This window comes from Stegostoma tigrinum, chromosome 9, assembly GCF_030684315.1.
Source record: "Stegostoma tigrinum isolate sSteTig4 chromosome 9, sSteTig4.hap1, whole genome shotgun sequence".
Taxonomy (NCBI): Eukaryota; Metazoa; Chordata; class Chondrichthyes; order Orectolobiformes; family Stegostomatidae; genus Stegostoma; species Stegostoma tigrinum.
The window spans coordinates 4,485,261-4,510,298 of record NC_081362.1 but is presented as its reverse complement, the minus strand read 5'-3'; the positions used below and the strand labels follow the sequence as shown (position 1 = coordinate 4,510,298).

Below are 25,038 nucleotides of genomic sequence, written 5' to 3'. Positions count from 1 at the left end.
TCAGGGAGACAAATCATTGGAGAGAGATGGAGTGGAGATTTATCTTCACTTTCCAGGATTATCCTGGAGTAAGGAGACCCCATTCTGACAATGATTGATGTTGTATAATCAGGTTAGAACAAGAGATAGCTATGCCAATAAACATGCGTTGGACTACAGAAAGGTGGTAAAAACTCAAGTAAAACCAGAGGGAACAATTAAGATCAGGCTGTGATGGGTCTTCTACTGGACAAAATTATGAAACATGAAGTTGAGAACAACTCAGTGATTGCTGATGTGTGAAACGTTGGGATCTGGCAGCTGGGAGATATTTTTGTAAGTGTGTGCAACAAAGGAAGTGGGATTGAAAAGGAATAGTTATAATAGAAAAAATAGAGAAAGATCAGCAGGTCTGGCTTCACCTGTGGAGACAGAAACAGAGTTAATGCTGCAGTAGTGTATGACTCTACTTCCGAACAATAACCTCTTTTCTATTCACAGATGCTGATGAGTCTGCTGAATATTTCCAAGATTCATGGTTCAGTTTTCATTCTGATTAGTTATATTCTTACAATTGGCCACTCTTTAAGAGTAGAGAATGACAGCAAATTAGCCAGGAATTCCAAAATATTTCTACTGGAGACAAAGGCACTCAGAAGATGGGTTGAGACTAAGACTACTAATGCTACGGAGATGAAACTGTGCAGCATTTGTTCAGGACAGAAACTGAGATCAAAAGGCCAATGCTGAATCTATAGGAGGCCATGGTTGTGAACCTAGGTTGAGCCAGAGATCCAAAGCTGGCAGCAGAAGGCTTCAAGTTTGATCTCAAGGTCTTTAAGTTTATGAGAAGGGTTTTTAAGGGCAGAAGTGGAGGAGAGATTTTCAGAGTTTTGGTTTTCCCAAGAAATGAGTTACAAATGCAAAATCAAAAACAAAGTTGCTGGAAAAGCTCAGCAGGTCTGTGAAGGAAAAAACAGAGTTAACATTTCGGGTCTGGTGATCCTGCCTCAAAACTTTGTTTTTGTTCCTGATGTTTAACATCTCCAGTTCTTTTGGTTTTTAAAAATGCAAAGTGGTTATTTCCCAAGAGATACTCAGGAGAAACTTCCTCACTTGGAGATTGGAGAGGATGGGGACAGAGAAATATTGACACATTTAAAGGGAAAGCTGGATAGAAACACAAGGGAGAAAGGGTAAGGATACTCTGCTTGGGTTTGACGAGGAGGGTGAGTGGGAGCTCACGTGGAATGGGCATGAGCATGGGCCAGATGGGCTGAATGGCTTGTTTCTTCGGTAATCCGAGCGATCAGGTGAGATGCCATTTCCAGGGTTTTGTTTTGGGGTGGGGGATGTTAGGGTATGAAATCATTGTTAGAGCTGGTGGTCAGGTCAAGGGAACCCGTAAGGTTGGGTTTAAGAGTGGAGTAAGGGGATGGGGGGGGCGGGGGGTAAGGTCAGAGGTTGAGGAGGAAGAGGCATGGGACAGGTGTGAATGGTAGGGGTGAGAGGTAGGGCCTGAGGGACAGGGACAAGGAATGGGGCGGGGGTTGGTGGAGAAGGGATCTGGGGGGGTGGAGAAGGGACGGGGGCGGTCGTCTCTCACCCGGAGAAAAGGGCCGCGGCCTATGGCGGTCAGGCCTCCCGCGAGAGCGATGTTCCCGCTCCCGTCCTCGGGCTCCAGCTCCATCCTCCTCCCGTTCCTGGGAGGGAGCTCACATTCCTCCCCCTGGTTCCGACACAAGCTCGCCCTTCGCCGGCACCGGGAACGAGCTACACCGTAAGAACGCTCCGAACTACAACTCCCAGGCTCCTTCGCGGGGGCCTGCGCACTTGTGGAGGGCCGCCCACCCCGCGCGGCACGAATGCGGAAACGGTGCGCGAGCGAGTGACGTCGCAGAAAAACAAATATCAACGGCCGGAGATTTAAACTGAAAACAAACAAGATCCGAATAAAGTGAGAGTGAGACAGAGAGAGGGGGCAATGGGAACGGGAGAAGAGGAAGAGTGGGAATGGGGAGAGTGGGAAAGGGGAACAGGGAGAAGGGGGAGAGTGGGAATGGGGAGAGTGGGAAAGGGGAACAGGGAGAAGGGGGAGAGTGGGGATGGGGAGAGTGGGAAAGGGGAACAGGGAGAAGGGGGAGAGTGGGGATGGGGAGAGTGGGAAAGGGGAACAGGGGGAAGGGGGAGAGTGGGAAGGGGGAGAGTGGGAAAGGGGAACAGGGGGAAGGGGGAGAGTGGGGATGGGGAGAGTGGGAAAGGGGAACAGGGGGAAGGGGGAGAGTGGGGATGGGGAGAGTGGGAAAGGGGAACAGGGGGAAGGGGGAGAGTGGGGATGGGGAGAGTGGGAAAGGGGAACAGGGGGAGAGTGGGGAGGGGGAGAGTGGGGATGGGGAGAGTGGGAAAGGGGAACAGGGAGAAGGGGGAGAGGGGATGGGGAGAGTGGGAAAGGGGAACAGGGAGAAGGGGGAGAGTGGGAAAGGGGAACAGGGAGAAGGGGGAGAGTGGGAAAGGGGAACAGGGAGAGTGGGGATGGGGAGAGTGGGAAAGGGGAACAGGGAGAAGGGGGAGAGTGGGGATGGGGAGAGTGGGAAAGGGGAACAGGGAGAAGGGGGAGAGTGGGAAAGGGGAACAGGGAGAGTGGGAAAGGGGAACAGGGAGAAGGGGGAGAGTGGGGATGGGGAGAGTGGGAAAGGGGAACAGGGAGAAGGGGGAGAGTGGGAAAGGGGAACAGGGAGAGTGGGAAAGGGGAACAGGGAGAAGGGGGAGAGTGGGGATGGGGAGAGTGGGAAAGGGGAACAGGGAGAAGGGGGAGAGTGGGGATGGGGAGAGTGGGAAAGGGGAACAGGGAGAAGGGGGAGAGTGGGAGAGGGGAACAGGGGGAAGGGGGAGAGTGGGGATGGGGAGAGTGGGAGAGGGGAACAGGGGGAAGGGGGAGAGTGGGGATGGGGAGAGTGGGAGAGGGGAACAGGGGGAAGGGGGAGAGTGGGGATGGGGGGAGTGGGAGAGGGGAACAGGGGGAAGGGGGAGAGTGGGGATGGGGGGAGTGGGAGAGGGGAACAGGGGGAAGGGGGAGAGTGGGGATGGGGGGAGTGGGAGAGGGGAACAGGGGGAAGGGGGAGAGTGGGGATGGGGAGAGTGGGAGAGGGGAACAGGGGGAAGGGGGAGAGTGGGGATGGGGAGAGTGGGAGAGGGGAACAGGGGGAAGGGGGAGAGTGGGGATGGGGAGAGTGGGAGAGGGGAACAGGGGGAAGGGGGAGAGTGGGGATGGGGAGAGTGGGAGAGGGGAACAGGGGGAAGGGGGAGAGTGGGGATGGGGAGAGTGGGAGAGGGGAACAGGGGGAAGGGGGAGAGTGGGGATGGGGAGAGTGGGAGAGGGGAACAGGGGGAAGGGGGAGAGTGGGGATGGGGAGAGTGGGAAAGGGGAACAGGGAGAAGGGGGAGAGTGGGGATGGGGAGAGGGGAACAGGGAGAAGGGGGAGAGTGGGGATGGGGAGAGTGGGAGAGGGGAACAGGGGGAAGGGGGAGAGTGGGGATGGGGAGAGTGGGAGAGGGGAACAGGGGGAAGGGGGAGAGTGGGGATGGGGAGAGTGGGAGAGGGGAACGGGGGAAGGGGGAGAGTGGGAGAGGGGAACGGGGGAAGGGGGAGAGTGGGGATGGGGAGAGTGGGAGAGGGGAACAGGGGGAAGGGGGAGAGGGGGAGAGTGGGGATGGGGAGAGTGGGAGAGGGGAACAGGGGGAGAGTGGGGATGGGGAGAGTGGGAGAGGGGAACAGGACGGTGAAGGGGTATGGGGAGGAGATGGGTGGGTAGTGTGGGGTGGGCTCAGGGCGGAGGTGGCAGGTCATGGGGAGAGAGGGCAGGGGTAAAGTGAAGGGGAGCAAGGATGGGAGTAGGAGAGAGTGGGGGCAACTGATGTTGAAATGGGCAAGTAGTAGAAACCGAGAAGGCAGTACCTCCCAGAAGTCAGCAACTTCTCAAATTTCAAATCTAACATTGGCCTTGCTTTTTGTGCACCTTCTTTACAACCATAACTTTGTATTCCTTGCTCTGTTCAATCACCCTTTAATCTTTGTATGTTATGATCTGCCTGTACTGCATGCAAACAAAACTTTTCACTGTACTTAGGTACATGTGACAATAATAAATCAAATCAAATACATGTCAAATCAGGACAGTCATCATCTCCAGGTTATTAACCATGGAACATGATAAATGAGTTATTGGTTGTATGATGAACACCGAAAAGCATTGATAGAGGATGGGGTTTTAAAAAAGAATTGCCAGGTTAAACAACAAACATGTACAAAAAGGACAGGTTAAACTATTACAGACTAAAACATGAACTTTACAGATTCAAAGATAACACGAACAATACATGGATAAGCTGTGTGGACTGGTGTTTTACAAGAGATCTCTCAGTTTGAAGGTTAAGGTACAGACTCAGGTTATACAAATAATAGTGGTGGCATAACCTGGTGTAAATTGGTAATTTGCAATACAGAACCCAATGACATATTCCAGATTTACAGATAACAGGTGAGCAGATAAAACTCATATGCCAAACCCTTTCTGCTAGTAATGAAATCAGTAATTGCTCTAAAAAGTCAGCAGGTCTGGCAGCGTCTGGGGAAAAAACAGCAAAATAAACTTTTCAGGCCCAGTGACCCTTCTTCAGAACCTTCACTGGACCAGAAATGTTAACTAACCTTTATTTCTTCACAGATGCTGCCAGACCTGGTGAGTTTTTCCAGAAATTTTTGATTTTGCTCCTGATTTCCAATGACTGCAGTTCTTTGGATTTTCCTTTCTGCTAATACTCTGCTGTGCATCTTGAACATTAAAAAATCTAAAATAGGAATAAATCTGTAAACAATATTTTTCAGAGGCCTGCAGAGTAGTACGTGGCTTGATGAAAAGACACTGAGGAGCCAATAGACAACCAAAAGAAAGGAGACAAAAGAAAAGCAACAATGATGGTGATGGAAGAAATTCACAAAAAAGAAAAGATGAGTAACAAATAGATTGTCAAGAAGTTTGGTGACAAAGTCTTATGTCAGTAAGACAGAAAATCAACCAATAAGACTAGTTAAAATTTGATTTGGTTTGTTTTGAAAGATCTTTTGAGATTCTGGAACAAAAAACTATGCAAAGGTCTTGCAAAAGAAATAAGCAAATTGCTAATGGTGAAGACAAAACTGTTTTCTCCGCTGTGCAGAAAAAGCTACAAAATCGTTTTGATTTTGCCCAGTTTTTGCCTCAAGAGTTAACTCTGAAAATTTTCAGTGAACTGGACGTTCGAAGCTTGTCTAATGCTGCAATGACTTGCAAAGCGTGGAATGATCTGATCGAAACCAGTGACAGCCTTTGGTACAATCATTGCCTGACCATATTGGCTGTCTGCAAGCGGGAGCTGCAGTGGGATCGAGCACATGGACTTTCATGGAAGGTTTGTGCAATTGGCAATCATTTACATGAAAGTTTAGGCATTTTTATTGTCCAGCTGCCCCCCGGTTCCTTTTTACTCAGTGTTTCACTGACACTTTTGTTTCTCTTCTCTTTTTCACCAGTATTCTCCCTGCTGTAAGTGCAAACGTTATCAGAATGGGAACAGTTTAAGAAGAATGCTCATTCCATCCAGCAGGGAGCAGCGTGCACTTTTGATATAAATAATTATTAGCAAAGCACAGGATAGACAAATGTGGTAGTGCCAATGACTACATGAGATGAGGACGACTATGATAGATGTTAAGAGGATCTGAAAAGGCTGGTGGAGTGGGCACCATAGGGTAAACCAGGTAAACAGTGATGTAGTGATAATGTCTTTGGACTAGTACTACTGCTACTGCTCTGGAGATGTGGATTCAGTTGTGGACAGGCCAGTTTGGAAAGAACATGAAGGTTTTGGAGAGAATACAGATAGCATTCACTAAAATATTTCAATGGATGAGAGATTGCTGTTATGCAGGGAGAGTGGAGAAGTTGGAATTGTTCTCCTAAGTATAGAAAAGCCTAAAAGGAGATTTGATGAAGCTGTTTAAAATCATTTAAGAGAGTAAATAAAGAGGATCTATTTCCAGTTGATAACCAGTGGATACAATTCTCAGTTGATTAGTAAAAGCATGATGAGGCATAAGAAAATTATTTTTTGCAACAAGCAGTCATCATGTGGCATGTGTTGTTTTATAGACTGATAGAAACAGTTTTGAAAGGAAACCTCCAAAAGAGAATTAGATAAAGGATGAGAAGGAAAATGTTTCAGGAAAATGGGAGAAGAGCTGACTAGAGAGATCAACTTGATGGATCTTTGAAAGAGCTGGCACAGACTTGATGATCTGAATAGCCGCCTTCAGGATATTTTCTGGTCACCCTGTACAGAGATATTATAACACACCTGTAGAACAGGTACAATTTGAAACCAGGTCTCCTGTTATATTATTCAATGATTTTTATGAACTCTTGTGTTCACGATTTAGGATGTTTACTGTAACCACCTTTTATGATGTGACTTTCACAGAATAAGCAGAATATAAACAGAGTTGATCAATACCTGTAGAGAAAAGGCAGACTATTAGTTGAAAATAAAAATAGAAAATACTGGTATTACTGAGCAGGTCTTGCAGCATTAGATTGAGTGACGTTTAAGACAAAGTCAGTTTTGAGTCAGGACTGGTGAGATAAGGACAAAAGAAAGGCCTATGATAAAGTGGAAATCAGGAGGAACTGAATGGCAGAAGAGCTAAATCCAACGGCCAAAGAGAATAGAGGTGGGACAAGTAAGGAAACAAAAGATGTGCTGAGAGCAGGTGCTGCTGGCTGGAAAAAAAATTAAGAGAAAGGAATTAGAAACAGTGGTTGAGGAAAGGCAGGGAAAACTGGTCCAAGTGAAACTGAGAGAAGGGTATAAATTGGAGATTTCCACTTCAGGGTTAGAGGACTAATTCAGTCATCCATATACCGGAAAAAGAATTGAAGGAAAAGGCCTAAGTAGGACTGAAACAAGGAATGTTCCACATATCTGAAAAAAAGACAGGCATGGCTAGGATCCAAATGGATATGCATAGCAACACCTGTATGGAGGTAGTAAGATGAATTAAGGAAGAAATTGTTCTGTCAGATCACAGGTTCTGCCAGATGGAGGAGACTGGTGGTCAACAGACACTGTTCTTGTATTTTTCTTTCAATCTGGCACCTGATGTTGGCACATCACTTAAAGTTATACAGCATTGAAATAGACTGTTTGGTCCAGCCAGTCCATGCCATCCATAATTCCAAACTAAACTAGTCCCACCTCCCTGCACTTGGCCCATATCCCTCCAAACATTTCTTACTCATGTGCTCATCTAAATGTCTTTCAAATGTTGTAACTACACGCATTTACTAATTCCTCTTGAAGTTCATACCAAACACCAACCATACCTTGTGTTTAAAAAAAAAACAAAATGCCCCCATATCCAATTCAAATCTTTCTCCTCTCACCTTAAACATATCACCCCTAGTCTTGAAATCCCCCATGCTGGGGAAAAGACACCTGGCATTCCCCTATGTCTAGCCCTCTTGATTGTATAAATCTCTCAACCTTTACAATCCAGTGAAAAAAGGTCCCAGTCTATCTAGCCTTTCCTTATAACGCAAGCCCTCCATTCACAGCAACATCTTGGTAAATCTCTTCTGAACCCTCTCCAGCTTAATAATATGCTTCCCATTAAGGCCTGCTCTCGGCACATCTTTTCTTTTCTTCCTTGTCCCATCTTCGTTCTATTTGACCCTCAGGTCTAATTCTTCAATTTGTCCTGTCTTCCTATCACAGATCCTTTTGTTCTTGTCCTACCCAGCACCCACTCAAAACCTATTCCACCTCTTAAGTTCTGATAAAAAATTATCAATTTAAATCATTAGCTCTGTACCTCTCTCCACATACGCTGAGTGTTGCTAGCATTTTCCATTCCTATTTCAGATTTCTGACACCAGCAGTGTTCTGTTTGCAGGTCATTGTGTTTCTTTTTGTTAACGTTAATGAGCCATTGTAGTTTTTGAATCTCTTTATTTCACCATCCTGATTTGGAAATGTATCACTATTCTGTCATGAGGTGAAAATCTTGGAACTCCCTCCCTGACAACATTGTGGGTCTACCTACAGCACATGGACTGAAGTGGTTCAAGAAGGCAGTTCATGACCATTGTTCCAAGGGCAACGAGTAATAAATGTTAGCCCAGCCAGTGATGCCCAAATTCCTATGAATGAATAAAAAAAAATCCTTCTGGGTATTTTCTCAATTTCAGCATTTCTAGTAGTTTCTTCCTTCATACTACCCACATTTGTAGAGTTCTGCCATAATACTTGTTGCAATCTTTCTTACAAAATGAGTTTTTACTAGTATTAAAAGTTGGATTGTTCCATCCTGTAATAATTATTGTGCCCACTGCAAGCATACAGTGTACTTTAGTTTGGCATATTCAATGATTTGACTGACAAAGCAAGTCCTGAAGGGATTATGAGTGGAAGAAATGAAAACATCCACATCCCTGGGTTCACAATCATTATTATTTTTCAAGTTGTAGAAGCATAGGAAACGGATTATGGCCATTCAGCTTCTCAAGCTTAATCTGTCATTTTAAATAATGGATAATAATCTACCTCAATGCCATATTCCCATGCTAACTTCATATTCTTTGATATCAATAAAACCAGAAATCTATAAATCCCTGACTTTAACCTATTTAATCACCGAGCTTCCACAACCCCCTGGGGTAGAGAATTCCAAAGATTCATCACCCTGTAAGTGAAGATATTTCTCCTCATCTCAGTCCTGAAAGACTTGCCTGTTATTCTGACACCATGGCCCCAAGCTGTAGGCATTCCCCTCCCCACCCCCAAGCCAGAAGCAACGTCCTTTGTGCATCCAATCTGTCTATCCTTTTATGAATTCTGCAAGTTTTATAAGGTCACCTCTTATTCTTTTGAAGGTAAGAGCATACAGACCCAATATCCTTAATTTCTGCTCATAGGGCAGTCCCATCGTCCCAGGAATACCTCTATGGCAAGTAAACCTTGTTTAGGCAAGGGGATTAGAACTGCATGCAGTACTCCTAATGTGGTTTAACCCAGGTTCTATACAATTGGAATTTTTCCACCTCTGTGCTCAGATCCTCTTGTGATTAAAAATTAACATGCCAAATAGCTAGCTTTCACTTATTTTGGAACATGAACACCAAGGCCCCTTCAGAGTTACCAGTGTCTCAACTTGTTAGAAATACTCTGAACCTTTGTTCCTCCTGCTTAAGTGGATATTATCCCACTTATCCACATCATAGTCCATCTGTCAAGCTCTTGTCCACTGACTCAGCATGTCTAAATCCATCTGGGTCCCTGTGCATCCTCCTCACAACTCATAATCCCACCAATGATTTGTATCATCTACAAACTTAGAAATATTGCAGTCTGTCCCCACATCCAAATCATTTATATGGATTAGGAACAGTTGGGGGCCAAGCACTGATTCCTACAGTACCTCGCTGTCACAGCCTGAGAATGAACCATTTATTCCTGCTCTGTTTTCTGCCTGTTGGTAACATTCTGGAAAAGCACCATCAGGCTCATCAAACATGATTTCCCCATCATAAATCCATGTTGATTTTGCCCAATCATACAATTATTTTCTAAATATCCACAGTAAAAGCTCAGAGTATTTTTCTTACTCCTGAAATCAGACTGAAGTCTGTAATCCCCTACTTTAGAAGGTGCTTCCTTTATGATCTGACTTTATGCACCTCACTATATATTTTAATATTCTGTTCACTAAATTCACTTAATTAAATGCTTGGTCTTCTTTTGCTGAATTCTAAAATTCTCCCAATCCTTGGGCTAGCAACATTGTTCTCTCTTAGCCAGGAGTCTAATCCATTTTCTTTCATCTTTGGGACTTTGCATCAGTCTGAAATGGATTGAAGCTATGAAAATATTCTTTTTTCCCCTGTTTGAAGAAATTCTGCATGTAGTGTGGGCATTTTTAACCCAGTTTGAATCCAGGTTTATTCTATAATCAGCCATAGTGTTGGGATTGTAGGATTTCTCAGCCACCTGCATTCTATTTCTGGTAGCTGCGTAAAGTTTCCACATTATAGACAGAATTATAACCTAGCCATCATAACAAAGTTAATACTTTGCATTCATTTTTTGAAGCGAGATTTCAATTGCATCTTCCACAAGTAAATCTTTAACCCTAATACTGCTTTAAAAAATTAACGAGAGAGTTTTCCAATCTTCAGTCTTCCAAGAAATTGCAAAACGTGGTTATTACTTCACAGGACAGTTATCAAGCACGATTTCTCACCAAGCCCCAGTTGAAGATAGTGGACAGAAGATGAAAAGCTTGCTCAAAGAAGTCAGAATAACGAGCTTCTGAAATGAAGTGGAGAGGCAGACCGGTTTAGATGGGGAATTCCAGAATTTGAGGCTACGCTGGTCAAGCAATGAAAACTTGGGGTGGTTTTAAAATTGAATGACAAGGATACAAAGTAGATCAGAAAACATAATGGTTGATGGCTAGTCGTGGAGTTATACAGCACAGAAGCAGACCCTTTGGTCCATGCCAAACATAATCCCAAACTAACATCCCACCTGCCTGCTCCTGGCCCAAATCCCTCCAAATCTTTCCTGTTCATATGCTTACCCAAATGTCTTTTTAAACGTTGCAATTGTACCCATATCCACGACTTCTTTAGGAAGTTCGTTCCACATGTGAACCACCCGCTGCAAAAAAAATGACCCTCGTCTTTTTTAAATCTGTCTCCACTGACTTTAAAAATGGACCCCCAGTCTTGAAATCCCCTATCCTATGCAAAAGACAACTACCGTTAACTCTCCCTATACCCTCATTATTTTATAAACTTCTGTAAGTTCGCCACCCAACCTCTTACACCCCAGTGAAGAAGTCCTAGCCTGTCCAGACTTATTTATAACTCAAACCTTTCATTCCCAGTAATGTCCTGGTAAATCTCTTCTGAACTCTCTCCAGCTTAATAATATCCTTCCTATAACTGGGTGACCAGAACTGGATGCAGTGCTCCAGAAGAGGCCTCACCAGTGTCCTGTACAATCTCAACATAACTTCCCAACTCCTATACTCAAAGGACTGAGCAATGAACGCAAGTGTGCCAAACCATTTTTAACTGCCCTGTCTATATGTGACGCAAACTTCAAAGAATTATGTACCTGAATGCCTAAGTGCTTCTGCTCTACAATACTACCAAGGCAACATGGTTTCATAATAAATGATAACTTGTGTTGTATAAAATCATGCAATGCTGAAAAATAACAAAACTGATCAGCCATTCAGAAATGAAAATCAGATATGCATATTTAATGTGCAGCATTTTCATCAAATATCATTTTCTACTCACTGAAAATACACTATTGCCAGGTGGAATGATCTTAATTGTTCAGCTTTTATTTCATAAATGATAAAAGGAATATTAAAGTTGAGACATTTTCTTTTCTTAATATGTAGGTTACTCTGATGAGAAACTACAAGAAAAGCAACATAAAACGAGCATGGTTAGATGGTCAGTACAGTTACATTCATTCTGCAGCCGAGCTGTTGCACAACAGTATGTGTGAAATGGATGCCGATGCTTGGGGAGAGATACTGGAGGCTGAACTGGAAAGATAGTGTTGTGTTAATTTGGACTATTTATTGCAGCATCATGCACTCACAAAAAAAACTAAGAGCACTCGAATAAAAGTATTTGTTTTATTCATCAAATGGTTTATGTTTTTAAAAGTAGTAAACAAGAAATTTTATTGCATTTGTCATCTTTTAATTGAATACTTAAAGATGGAATTTATTTAAAAATTGCAATTTTATTGAAATATTTAAAAGTATAGATCCTTTTTTAAGAAATGTGTTCTACTGTTTAAGCACTTTTGGGTTTTTTTGTAAATTGATCGTGGAGATTGTGATAATAGTACTGTAATTTTGGTTCCTGTCTGTACTATACAGTCAGAAATAAACCTTGAAGGACATTGTTGTTTCGACTAATTTGTCTGCAGCTAATTTTCGTAATTCTGTAAGTCAGTCAACACCATAAAAAAAACTAATTGATTTTAAAGGTGTGCTACAAGAGTGAATATAATTGCTACTTTTTACAAATCTTAGTAATATTGAATAATTCTGTCAACACATTTGTTTCTGTTAACTTTGAGGTATTTATTACTGAAATAATGCGGTTGTCACATTCCTGATGACTTTGTTGATCAGTGCTAAGACTGAATAAAGCAGATTGAAAGGTTCACTGCTAGTCTGGGCCAGGTTAGCTATCCTCAGCCGAAAATACACTAGAAGTATTGTAGTTCACCTTTGTGCCTTTTGTAGGAACCAGGATAATAATCACTTTCGTTTGTAATCATGTCTTTTTATTCCTGGAATGTGAGTTCACTTGCTAAAACTAGATGGCATAGGTTTAAGGTAAGAGGGGAGAGTTACAAAAGGGTCCAGAGGGGCAGTTTTTTTTCATACAGGGTGGTGACTATCTGGAATGAGCTGCCGGAGGTAGTGGTGGAGGCGAGTACAACTTTGTTATTTGGGAATATTTAAACAGGTACATGGATGGGATAGGTATGAAGGAATATGGACCAAACGCAGGAAAATGGGATTAGTTTAATTGTGAAAATTGTAAGGCATAGGCAAGTTGGTCCAAAGGGCCTGTTTCCATGGTGTATGGCTATGACTCCCTCAAGTCTCTCCAGTCAGATGCTTTGAATCTATTAAATAAGTAGACTGTTATGAATATTGTCGAAGACTGGTAATTGCTTCACTCCTTCAGAAAGAAATCCTCTTTTTAATCATCAGTGGGGATAACCTGATTTCCCTGGAGAAGATTAGCAATATTCTTGACAACTGAGTGGATTCCTAGTCTATTTCTTAGGGCAGTTAAATCACCTACTTTGTTGTCAGTCTAGACTCCCTTATAGTCCTGCAGACTGAGTAAAGATGGTAGTTTTCCTTCCTGAACGGAAATTAAAGAACCCAAGGATTTTGTCTCAAAACCTGATAGTATCATGATTACCTTTATTTGTTACTTGCCTGTTATTGCAGATTTATTTAATTAATTAAATTTAAAGTATTCAGCTGCCATGGTGGAATTAGAGCACTTATGTAATAGATTTGGTCATTGGATTCCTAGTCTAATAGCGTGATAACCACTCACCACTATTTCACACTTGGGATTCTGAAGCCAACTGTAATAACCCACAGCCAGCTCCGTATAAACATGGAAACATAGGAGATAGGAGTAGGAGAAGGCCGAATGTCCTTTCAAGCCTGCTCTGCCTTTCATCACAATTATGGCTGATCATCCAACTCAGTAACCTAATTCTGCTTTCTACCCATAACCTTTGATCACATTTGCCCCAAGTGCTATATCTAGCTGTGTCTTGAATACATTCAATTTTTGGTGTCAGTGACTTCCTGTGATAATGAATTCCACAGGCTCACTATTCTTTGGGTGAAGAAATGTCTCCTCGTCTCTGTCCTAAATGGTCTACCCTGAATCTACCCTGTGACCCCTGGTTCTGGACACACCCACCATCGGGAACATTCTCCCTGCATCTACCTTATCTAGTCCTGCCAGAATTTTATAAGTCTCTATGAGATCTCCCCTCTTTCGTCTGAACTACAACAAAAACAATCCTAACCCAGTCATTCTCTCCTTGTAAATCACAGTAATCCAGATCAAACCTTAAACTTCTAAGCAGCAAATGGAAAACTTGCTTTGGAATTTATTTCACTTGTTTACTATCTTGCCTGTAGATAGCATTCAGTGAGATAAAAGATCATTTCAGTTGTCCTGTACCTGCATTTTGGGTGAACCTGGAGATTCCATTATACAGCATGTGCAAGACTATTAATGTGGAGGAACTCTTCAACTTTTACTTGAAAATAATTTTTGAATATTTATCTGCCAGAGACAATTCTCAGATTTAGAAGATGCATTCAACCCGTCAGGCTCTGCCTATAAGAAAAATACTGCCCTTCTCCTTTGTACACAACTTATTCAGACTCCCATTGTGCAAGAGCATAGTGCAAGTTGAAACAAAACGTATGAGCACAAGTGATAAAATCCCACATGTAGGAAGTGCAGACTTGCAAAATTTTTAATAAGATGTAGACACTTGTCTATATTGGCATGTACGTATATTAGTACACAGGAGTCTGCTCTTTGTAGACAGAAAGAACATATACATGCGCTTGGCCTGTTTCAACTCAACAAAGTAAGTGACAGCCATTTGCCGGTTCACGCCTAAGGCAATGCCTTGCCCGAGCAGACTAGTTTGAATTTAAATAAGCTTGGTAATTAACTGTCAGTCAACATCCAACTAGTGCATTCTCCATGGCAATGCCTCTGCCAAAGAGAGCTCACTTGTCAACCAATTAACATGCTGTTTTCACAGAGTATAAAAATGTAAATAATCCTAATGAGTGCAAACAAAAAAGCTTCAACAATTTTTCTGTATTTTTTCAGCACTATTAAGTTGACTCGTATTAAATTTGAGATGGGTAGACATTAACAAAAGATATTAGGGAGTGTGGGACAAAGGCGGGAATGTAGAGTTTGATTGTAATGAGCCATGATCTGATGGGAATGGCAGGACAAGCTTTTGAGGCCAAATGACCACCATCCCGAATGATTGTGTGTCTCAGGGCAACAGTATTCTCTGTATCTAACAATGGTTTAACCACTTCATATCTTGCACGGTGTAATCCAAGGGGACGACTTGTTTATGCTTACTTGAGCTTAATTGAACTTTGGAAAAGAAAATTATGTGTAAGAGTCAGAAAGGGTTATTTGCCTGGAAGACTGAGTTGTAGGAACAGGAGTATGGTGGCTCAGTGGTTAACACTGCTGCCACACGGCTACAGGGACTCAGGTTCAATTCCACCCTTGGGAGACTGTCTTGTGGAGTTTTTGCATTCTCCCTGTGTCTGTGTGGGTTTTGTCTGGGTGCTCTGGTATACTCCCAGAATGCAAAGATGTGTAGGTTAGTTGGATTGGCCATGTTAAATTGCCCTCAGTGTCCAGGCTAGTTGGGTTAGTATGGGAAATATAGGGTTACAGGGATAGGGTAGGGGCATTGTCTGGATGGGATGCTCTTCTGAGGGTCGGTGAGGACTCAATGGGTTGAATGACCTGCTCCCACACTGTGTAGGAGTAGGTCATTCATACCCTTGAGCCTGCCCTGCCTTTCAATAAGATTGTGGCTGAGGACAACTCTCCTAGATTCATGAAGACTCGATTCCAGCGTCATCTCTCTCCAATATTCAAATGAAGAAGGAAGTGTGAGATTGACTTGTGTTGCTATACTTCACACCAACAGTTGGTGATACAGCTCATAAATATACATGTGATTGTAGGAAGTAGAGCCTAGCTAATCAACTCAGCATAGACACAGTACTACACAGATAGTTTTAAAACATTGTTAAGTGAAAGTTGATCAAAAACAAAGTTTCTGCCAATCTATATTTCTCTTGTGTAGAATTAACAAATAGTGACATTTCAACAATACCAAAGATTGGATAATTGTGACTTTTCCATCAACTTTGAGTACTGAATTTTACAGTAAATAATTTTAAGGGGAGGCAGTGTTATCACTGGACTGTTAATCCTGAAACCCAGGTAATGTTCTAGGCTCCTGGGTTCAAATCCTGCCATGGCAGGTTGTGGAACTTGAATTCAGTTGAATTAAGTGTCTAATGATGACCATAAATCCGTTGTCAATTGCCAGAATAACCCATCTGGTTCACTAATGCCCTACATAAGGTCTGACCTGTATGTGACTGCAGACCCACAGCAATGTAGTTAACTCATAACTGCCCTCTGTGCAATTTGGAATGGGCAATAAATGCCTTGCCAGCAACACCCTCATCCTGTCAATGAATAAAGGAAAACAAAGTACTCTATCTTGCATGCCAAATGGCACATGGTAAATATGGACTAAAGACATCACAGAAAACTGGACATAGTTTATTAGTTAGTTGCAGTAAATGTTATATTCCACTTGCTGAGTTTATTCCTTATTTGTGCAAGAATAAATGTGACCTCATTTCTATCCCTCATGGGACACACTCCATTTAAACCAAACTTGGGATCAGAACTTTCTGGGAGAAAACAATTCCTTATTTTGTTAGCACTCTTGAAGAACCATACAGTTATGTAGAACAGACAATGGCCACTCTGCCCATCATGCACATGCTGGTTCTTTGACAGTGCTGCCCAATTCATCCTCCTTCCCCATAAGCACTGCATTTTTATCCTCTTTAAGTATTTATTAATTACTTTTTGCCACTATCAAGTTTATTTCTACCAACCTTCCAGTCAGCCTGTTCCAAAATGGCACTTTTCCTTCAGATGGAGATTGCAACCATGAGCACTGAACAGATTTTAAAAAAGCAACTTCAGGTTAATAGAGTGCCTCTTTACAGTTCTTTATATTGAATGAAGTACTTTTGAAATGTAGTCACAAACCTAGAAAATGAGGCTGTCAATTGCAGCACAGCAAGGTCCCACAGCGATTCATGTGATAATAATTGGAACATCCAGAGTGGCATGGTAGCTCAGTGGTTAGCCCTGCTGCTCCACAGTGCCAGGGATCCAGGTTTTATTCCACCCCTCCACCTCCCCAAATGACTGTGTAGATTTTACACATTCAGCCTGTATCTGCATGGGATTCCTCCGGGTGCTGTAGTTTCCTCCCACAGCCCGAAGATGTGCAGCTTAGGTGGATAGGCTTGCTGGATTGTCCATTCCAGGGATGTACAGAGTATGTGGGTTAGCCATGGCAAATGCAGGGTTATGGGGATAGGTTGGGGACGGGTGGGATTATCTTCAGAGCTTCAGCGTGGACTTGCTGGGCCGAATCGCCTGCTTCCACACTGTAGGGAGTGTTTGATCTGTTAACAGGGATGATGCAGACGGAGGCATGTGTGGAAGGAAAGCAGGAAAAGCTGTTCTTCTATTTTTGGAATCGCGTCATGAGACTTGAACCCACAAGCCTGTGACTCAGCAAGCTGCCACAGAGCTGAGGTTCGCACTTGATAACCATATTTCCAGCTCAAGACACGGCCTTGCTCTCAGTCAGTTTTCCAGCTGGGACAACAGCAATGAACTCAAGGGTTCCAACCTACTCCTCCAAGAACAATCCACTGATGTTTCTTCAATTGTAGATGTTTGACAGTCAGGGCTCACTGTGGTGATGTGTCGCTCTGATATCCCGCTGACCATCGACTGGGCCCTTTGTGTGTCCATGTTCACATGGGTACAGTAGCACAGTGGTTACATTGTAAGATGAAATTAATGCAAATTCAATCTGCAATGAAAAATTCATTGCTAATGGTGAGCATGAGGCTATCAGATTGCTGCCAAAAAAAATACTCACCTAATTTACATGTCTCCTTCAGAGCAGGAAGTCTGGCATTCTCCCCTTCTCCTACTGCATCCCTAAACCAGCCCAGTTCGTCCCCTCCCCCCACTGCACCACACAACCAGCTCAGCTCTTCCCCTCCACCCACTGCATCCCAAAACCAGTCTAACCTGTCTCTGCCTCCCTAACCTGTTCTTCCTCTCACCCATCCCTTCCTCCCACCCCAAGCCGCACCCCCATCTACCTACTAACCTCATCCCACCTCCTTGACCTGTCCATCTTCCCTGGACTGACCTATCCCCTCCTTACCTCCCCACCTATACTCTCTCCACCTATCTTCTTTTCTCTCCATCTTCGGTCCGCCTCCCCCTCTCTCCCTATTTATTCCAGAACCCTCACCCCATCCCCCTCTCTGATGAAGGGTCTAGGCCCGAAACGTCAGCTTTTGTGCTCCTGAGATGCTGCTTGGCCTGCTGTGTTCATCCAGCCTCACATTTTGTAGTCTGGCATTCTTACCAGGTCTGCCTGATCTGTGAGTCCAGGCATACAAAGCTTCCTCCTAACCACCATGTAAAGTGGTGAACAAGTCACTCTGTTGTGTCAAACCAATGTGAGAAAACTGAGTAGGGACAAAACCGGACAGAGCGCCGAGCAGTATGGAGGTACACCCTGATCGGCCAACACTGCGAACCCCTTATAATTAACACCTTGGGGAAGGGGTTGGGGGGGTGGTGGTTGGGGGGGGGGAAGCATGTGCCAAAATTGGGAAAGCAGTCCCTCAATATAGACTAACAACAGCCTGACGTAGTCCTGGCCTCAGTTTGAACAGGGCAGAGGAGCCCTCCAGCTGACAGGATGTTGAGAGGTTTGAGTTATGGGAAGTGGCTGGATTGACTGGAATTTTTCTCACTGGAGTGACTTAGAGGACTATAAAATCATGAGGAACATGAGAAGTTGAATGGCAGATGGCTTTTCCTTAGGGTGGATGATATCAACACAAAGGGGCATTTTTTAAGGTGAGAGGAGAAAGATTTAAAAAGATATTGGGGCAATTTTTATTCCACAGAGAGGCTCGCATGTGTGGAATGAACTGCCAGAGGAAGTGGTGGATGTGGGTGCAGTTACAACATTTGAAAGACATTAAGTACATGAATAAGAAATATTTGGTAGGATATGGGCCCAGTGCAGGCAGGACCAAAGGGTCAGTTTCAGTGCTGTATGACTCTATAACTCTATGACTACCTATGTTCAGCTGCTAAAGCAGCAGCTCTCTCTGTATTGGGAGAAGCGCTGAGACTATCAAGGGCATGGAATGTGCTCTGGCTGGGACATTCAATGTCCTGTATCAAACATAGCTCAGTAACATCATTTTATAGTCCACATGTGCCAGATTGGGCCTGGATCAGACTGTGACAAAACCAATAAAATGGAACAACCTACTTTGAACTCACCTGCATCTGACACAGAGAATTCTATCCATGTTGGGAGTGACCACAGCGCAGCCATGTTGGAGACAAAGCCTCATCTTCACCCTAACAACACCTTCAATTGTGTTGTGGGCCAGCACTGCTGTGCTGAATGGGATAGATTCACAACATGTCCAGCATTTCAAAACTGAGCAACCATAGCATAATGTAGCTCATCAGCAGTAACAGAATTTTATTCAACCATGCCTGAAACCTCATGGCCCAGCATATCCCACAGTCTACCACTACCAACAAGCCGAGGAAGCAACCCAGATCTTTAATGACAAGCAACACCAGGTCTGTCTAAAAATAAAAGGCCATCAGCAACATACAATGGCCAGTGGCCTCCTCTGCACCAAGTTTTGATTCTAAATTCAATGGAAACTCAGGACTAAACCACAGAAGCACCATGTAATGCACAGGGCTAAGCAATATCATAACCACAGATCAAATCTAACCTCTGCAGGGCTGCCACATTGAGTCATAAATGCTAGTGGATAAGGAAATGATGCATTGGAAGTTCATCAAATATCCCCTTTCTTGATGATGGAAGAACCCAGCATATCAGTGCAAAAGAGAAGTCTGAAGTATTCACAGCATTTTTCAGCTAGAAGTACCGAGTGGATGAACCACATTGGCCTCCTCCTGTGGTCCACGTTATCACAGATACCAGTCTTGAGCCAATTCGATTTATTCCATGTAATATCAAGTGACAAAAAAGCCAGTGGAAACTGCCACACCAGCACAGTTACATCAGTGGTATCTGCTTGGTAAAGTGGAAAGTAGACCAGATATTGGCAAGAGAAGGTTAGGAGTCGATTTGATAGAGTATACAAAATTATCATAGGTCTTATCAAGGGGCAGGCAGAGGAAAAACCATTCACATTGGCAAAGGGGTCAAGACCCAGAGGGCACAAAATTAATATGATTGGTAAGAATAACTGACAGCAACATAAGGAAAAGGTAACACAGTGTGGAGCTGGAGGAATACAGCAGAACACAGAGGGGCAGGAAAGTTGACCTTTCAGGTCGGGACTCTTCTTCAGTAAAAAGTCTTTTCATTAGAATGTGCAATGCATTGTCTGTGAGTGTGGTGAAGTCAGATTCAATAAGTCCTTTAAAGGAAAACTGGGTTGTTGTCCGAAGAGGAAATAGTTTCAGGTCTGCAGGAAAAAGCAGGGGAGTGGGTCTGGGTGAGTTGCTCTTGCAGTGTGGTCAGCATTGATACAATGGCCAAATGGCCTCCTCTGCACCAAGTTTTGATTCTAAATTCAATGGAAATCGAGGAAAATGCTCTCCTCTAGTCAGGGTCATCCCAAACCCAAGACAAGACAGTTGTTGGAGATCAATTATCCCAGGTCATCTCTGCAGGAATTCCTCAGCGTAGTGTCAACGACCCAGTTATCTTCAGCTGCTTCATTAATGACCTTCCCTCCATCATAAGGTCAGAAGTGGGGATGTCTGATGATAACTACACAATGTTCAGCACCATTCATGACTCGGATACTGAAGCAGTCCATGTCCAAATATAGCAAGACATGGAAAGCATTCAGAATTAGATTGGTAACTAACGAGAAACATTTGTACCACACAAGTGCCAAGGAATGACCATCTGCTACGAAAGAGAATCTAACTATTTCTCCTTTACACTCATTAGGATTACTATCATTGAATTCCTTACAGTCAGCGTTTGGATGGGGATGCCATGAACTAGAAACTAAACTGGACCAGTAGTGTAAATACATGACTTCAAGAGCAGGTCAGAGCTGGGAATCCTGAAGTAACTCACCTCCTGACTCCCCAAAGCCTGTCCACCATATTCCCCTATTTATTTATCTTCCCCTCCCAATTTTTGATGAAGGCCCTAGGCCCGAAAAGTCAGCCTTCCTGGCCCTAAGATGCTGCTTCGCCTGCTGTATTCATCCAGCTGCACACCTTGTTATTCTCGGATTCACCAGCATTTGCAGTTCCCATTATCTCTCATCTACAAGGCACAGGTTCAGGGATGTGATACTCCCCACTTGCCTGGATGGGTGCAGCCCCAACAACACTCATGCAGCTTGACACCATCCAGGACAAAGCAGCCCGCTGATGGACACCTCATCCACTACCTTGAACATTCACTGCCTCCACCTCTGATGCTCAGTAGCAGCAGTGTGTACCATGTACAGGATGCACTGCAGCAACTCACCAAAATTCCTTCCGTAGCACCTTACAAATCTGTGACTTCTGCCACCTAGAGGACAAGGGCAGCAGATACATGGGAATACCATGACAAGCAAGTTCCCTCAAGCCCATTCACCATCTTTTCTTGCAAGTATATCTTCGTTCCTTCAGTGCCACTGGATCAAAATCCTGGAGTCTCCTTCCTAAGGATATCCCTACACTCTGTAGATGGCAGCATTTGAAGAAGGTGGCTCAGCATCACCTTCTCCAAGGGCCAATGGGAGTGGGCAATATATGTTGAACTTTTCAGCAATGCCGACGCCCAGTGAATGATCAAGAAAGAACTGACGGAACAAATTGCCTCTGTTTTTGGAAAGAACATATAAACTTACAAACGAGGAACCAGAGTGGCTGCTCACCCCATCAAATCTGTTCTCCCTTTCAATAAGGTCATGGCTGATCTGATTTCAACCTCAACTTTACATTCCTGCATCTCCCGCAATAATCAGTTGAACCCATGGGGATCAAGAATCTATTTGCCTCTGCTTTAAAAATGTCTTGAATATTCTGCATCCTCTGGCTTTTAGAAAGGGAATTCCAACCTCTGTCTTAAATGGGCAAACCTTCATTTTAAACTCTGACCCCCCAGTTCTAGTTTCTCCCAGAAGAGGAATCATTCTCTTCCACATCCAGCCAGTCAAATGCCCTCAGGATTTTATATAAGAAACAAAACACTAGCAGGTGCCTCCAAGAAGACTATAAACTATCAGCGTTGACCTTGCTTATCTTGTTCATCGATTTCTTCACAGATATGTTCTATGATATTCTTTGCACATGAGGGAATTACAAGGTAAGTGGCCAATCAAATGTTTTTCTTTTTCACATGGGGAGTTCCCACCACTGGACCAGTTCGATGGACCCGGTCAGCATTCTGTGACAGATGCCCCTTTGAGTGAGTTGGCAAAATTCAGGTGCATCCGTCATGGCGCAGCTCACACCTAAAAATGTGAGTTATTGCTGTTCTGGATGTTGACAGGAGGTAATCCTGTTGCTAGTGGTACATGTCTACAATCTGCCTGATAACATGAGAGCAGCAGATACGGATTCTGCCGAGCACTGTGTAGATTAAAACAAATTACAGCACCAAAAACTGGCCATTCAGCCCAACTGGCCCGTGCTGGTGTTTATGTGGCACACAAGTCTCTCCCCTCGCCCCGCTCCTCTTCATACTATCCTATCAGTATATTGTTCTATTCCTTTTCCTTTCGTCGGCTTGTCTAACTTCCCCTTAATCAGTAGTAACTCCCCTCTGTAGTATCAAGTTCCACTTTCACACCACTTTCTGTGTAAAGAATTTCCTATTGAATTGCCCTGCAAATCTGTTAGCAGTTATCGAATATTTATAGCCTCCTGGCTCTGATCTTCCTGACAAGTGGAAACATTTTTACTCTGTCAAAAGTTGCACAATTTTAAAATCCTCCATCAGGCCACCCCTCAAGTCTTCAAAGATCACCAGCCTCTTCAATATTTTCAGAGAAGTATAATGTTCTCAAATGCCCTGCATCTTGTTTAGAAAGTGGAGATTAGAATTAAAAGCTGCCGATATTTTACCGCGCAGGTGAAAGACAAAAGCTGGAGACTTTTCTCTGAGTTGGCACTTCACAGCCTTTGGCTTTCAACATTGAGTTCAACAGATTTAGACCATGAGTTCTGTCCTCCATTTTTATTACCTCTCCCCACCACCAGCAATATCTGTTTCTTGCTTTCATGTTTTTGCTTTTAATTGGAGCTGATCTGTTTTCTGTGATTAACATCCATTCTGAACAAATACTTTGTAATTTCCACAGACATTAACACTCACTTAGGGTTTTGTTTCGTGACACATGTGACCCCCAGCCATCACCCACACCCCAACCAACACAACCCTTCCCCAAACCCCCACCTGGGCCCTCTAACCGTCCTCTAACCTTCACTTCTGTTCCATTTGTCCCTCCCCACCCTTTTCCTTCAGCATTAAACCCATCATTTCTCCACCTACCTCTTCACTTCCAAAGTCTACCACCCTCAAAGCGATATCTCTGCCTCTTTTGTCTTTCCCTCTCTCTTTCCATGACTTTTCAGACTTGCTGAGTTTCTTCAATCTTCATTAATCTTCATCAGGGAGACCAGAGCCAGGAAGTTATAAATATCCAGGAAGCTATAAATATCTGCTAACAGATCTGAAGGGGAATTCAGTAGGAAATTCTTTGCACAGAAAGTGGTGAGAAAGTGGAACTTGATCCTACATGGAGGAGTTGGGTTGAATATTATAGATTAAGGGAAAGTTAAACAAGCAGATGAAAGATAAAGGAATAGAAGAATATACTACTAGGATAGGATGAAGAGGAGCGGTACACAGGGGGAGACTTGCTTGTATTGATTTCTCGCTCCAATGTAAAAGCATCCTTGCCTAAAAATTCTCTGCCTTGTGACCAAATGCATCTACGGCCTCACATCTCTTGATCGATGGAACCTCCTTCAGCCCCACAATCACTGCTCCACTGATTCTCACCTATAGGGCACCTCTCATTTTAATCGCTCTACCATTGGTGGCCATGTCTTAGCTGCCTGAGCCCTCCCCAGACCTCTCCACATTTCTTTCATACAGTCATAGAGCGTAGAAACAGTCCAAGTTGTCCATGCCGACTGGATATCCTAAATTAGTATAGTCTCATTTGCCAACATTTGGCCCATATCCCTCTAAACTGTTCATATTCATATACCCATCCAGATGCCTTTTAAATGTTGTCATTGTACCAGCCTCCACCACTTCATCTGACAGCTCATTCCATACACACATCACCCTCTGTGCGAAAGCGTTGACCTTAAGTCCCTTTTCAAACTTTTCCCCTCTCACCTTAAACCTATGCCCTCTAGTTTTAGAATCCCCATATCCCTGGGGAAAAGACTTTGACTATTCACCTTATCCATGACCCTCATGATTTTATAAACTTCTATAAGGCCAGTCTTCAGCCTCCAACGCTCCAGGGAAAATAGCATCATGCTGTTCAGCCTCTCCCTATAGGTCAAACCCTCCAGCCCTGGCAACATCCTCGTAAATCTTTTCTGAATCCTTTCAAATTTCACAGCTTTCAGCTTTTACCAAGATCGTTAAAGCCTACCTTTGTGACTCCAGCTTTTGTTATCTCTCCTAATGCTTCCCCATGTCATTCAGACTCAATCTTAGTTGGGCTCCCTTATGTAATGGTCTTGGGATCTTTTAGTTAGTGTGACAAAGGGCTTGCCTAAAAGTTATTGTTGATGTTCATAAATCATTTCAAAGTCAGATTTGCACAAAATTCATGACTGTGTGAATATATTTCATAGTTCTTTACAAATGAAACATTTCCTGTGTGGTCATGAGTCTGGTCAGCTAAAATAAGGGCTATGAGTGTGTGACAGGAAATGAGGAACTTGCAAGTATTTGAAAGTTACCTATAGAATTGAAGGGAAACGTACTGAGCTTAGGGGGTTGAGGCCATGTATTCATTTGATGTTGCAGTTTTTGCGATACTTACCCAGTGATTGAAAAGATCAGAATTGTTCCAAACAAGATATTATGAAAGAAAGTTTAACAACAAGCCAATTAAAGGAGCAGGAACACAGGTTACTGAAAGTCTGAAGAGAGATATAAGGTTTTGAGTTGAATCTTAGAGGCAGAGCAAGAGCTAATAGAGTCTGAAGGAGGGAACTCCAGACTGAGTACACCAGGCAGACAAAAGGAAGTTTCATTAATTGGATTCAGGGATGCACAAGAGATCTAAATTGGGAGGAACGTAGAGAGCTCAGAGGCTCGTGGGGTTGGAGGCAATTATGGAAATAAGGAAGGCGGAGACCAGGAGGGGTTTGGAATTAATGATGAAAGCTTTGCCATTGCACATTTCTCATTTCAACTCCTTTTGGAATTTAACTGCCCAGGAGAGCACTCTGAGAGACACTCAAAAACCACCCTTTACAATCAAACAACATT

At 43.5% G+C, this 25,038-nt stretch overlaps 2 protein-coding genes across 5 annotated transcripts in view; one reads left to right on the top strand and one right to left on the bottom strand.

Annotated features, from left to right (window-relative positions):
* aplf (aprataxin and PNKP like factor) overlaps positions 1-1,828 on the bottom strand; it is a 59,398-nt gene extending 57,570 nt beyond the window's left edge. For both annotated transcript variants that reach the window (XM_048536038.2, XM_059648321.1), the window contains exon 1: positions 1,586-1,828. In XM_048536038.2, the coding sequence (XP_048391995.2) occupies positions 1,586-1,669 (84 nt within the window). In that variant the 5' untranslated portion in view covers positions 1,670-1,828. The remainder of the gene's footprint in view (positions 1-1,585) is intronic.
* LOC125454915 (F-box only protein 48) lies at positions 1,201-11,996 on the top strand. 3 transcript variants are annotated; one of them, XM_048536226.2, is made up of 4 exons: positions 1,845-1,936; positions 4,333-4,517; positions 4,865-5,427; positions 11,489-11,996. In XM_048536226.2, the coding sequence occupies exons 3-4, from the start codon at positions 5,125-5,127 to the stop codon at positions 11,648-11,650; spliced, it is 465 nt and encodes a 154-aa protein (XP_048392183.2). In that variant the 5' UTR covers positions 1,845-1,936; positions 4,333-4,517; positions 4,865-5,124; the 3' UTR covers positions 11,651-11,996. The 3 variants fall into 3 exon arrangements, with proteins under 3 accessions (XP_048392184.2, XP_048392182.2, XP_048392183.2); XM_048536227.2 differs by lacking the exons at positions 1,845-1,936; positions 4,333-4,517 and adding an exon at positions 1,201-1,292; XM_048536225.2 differs by lacking the exon at positions 4,333-4,517 and having other exon boundaries at positions 1,801-1,936.
* Positions 11,997-25,038: the final 13,042 nt, after the last annotated feature.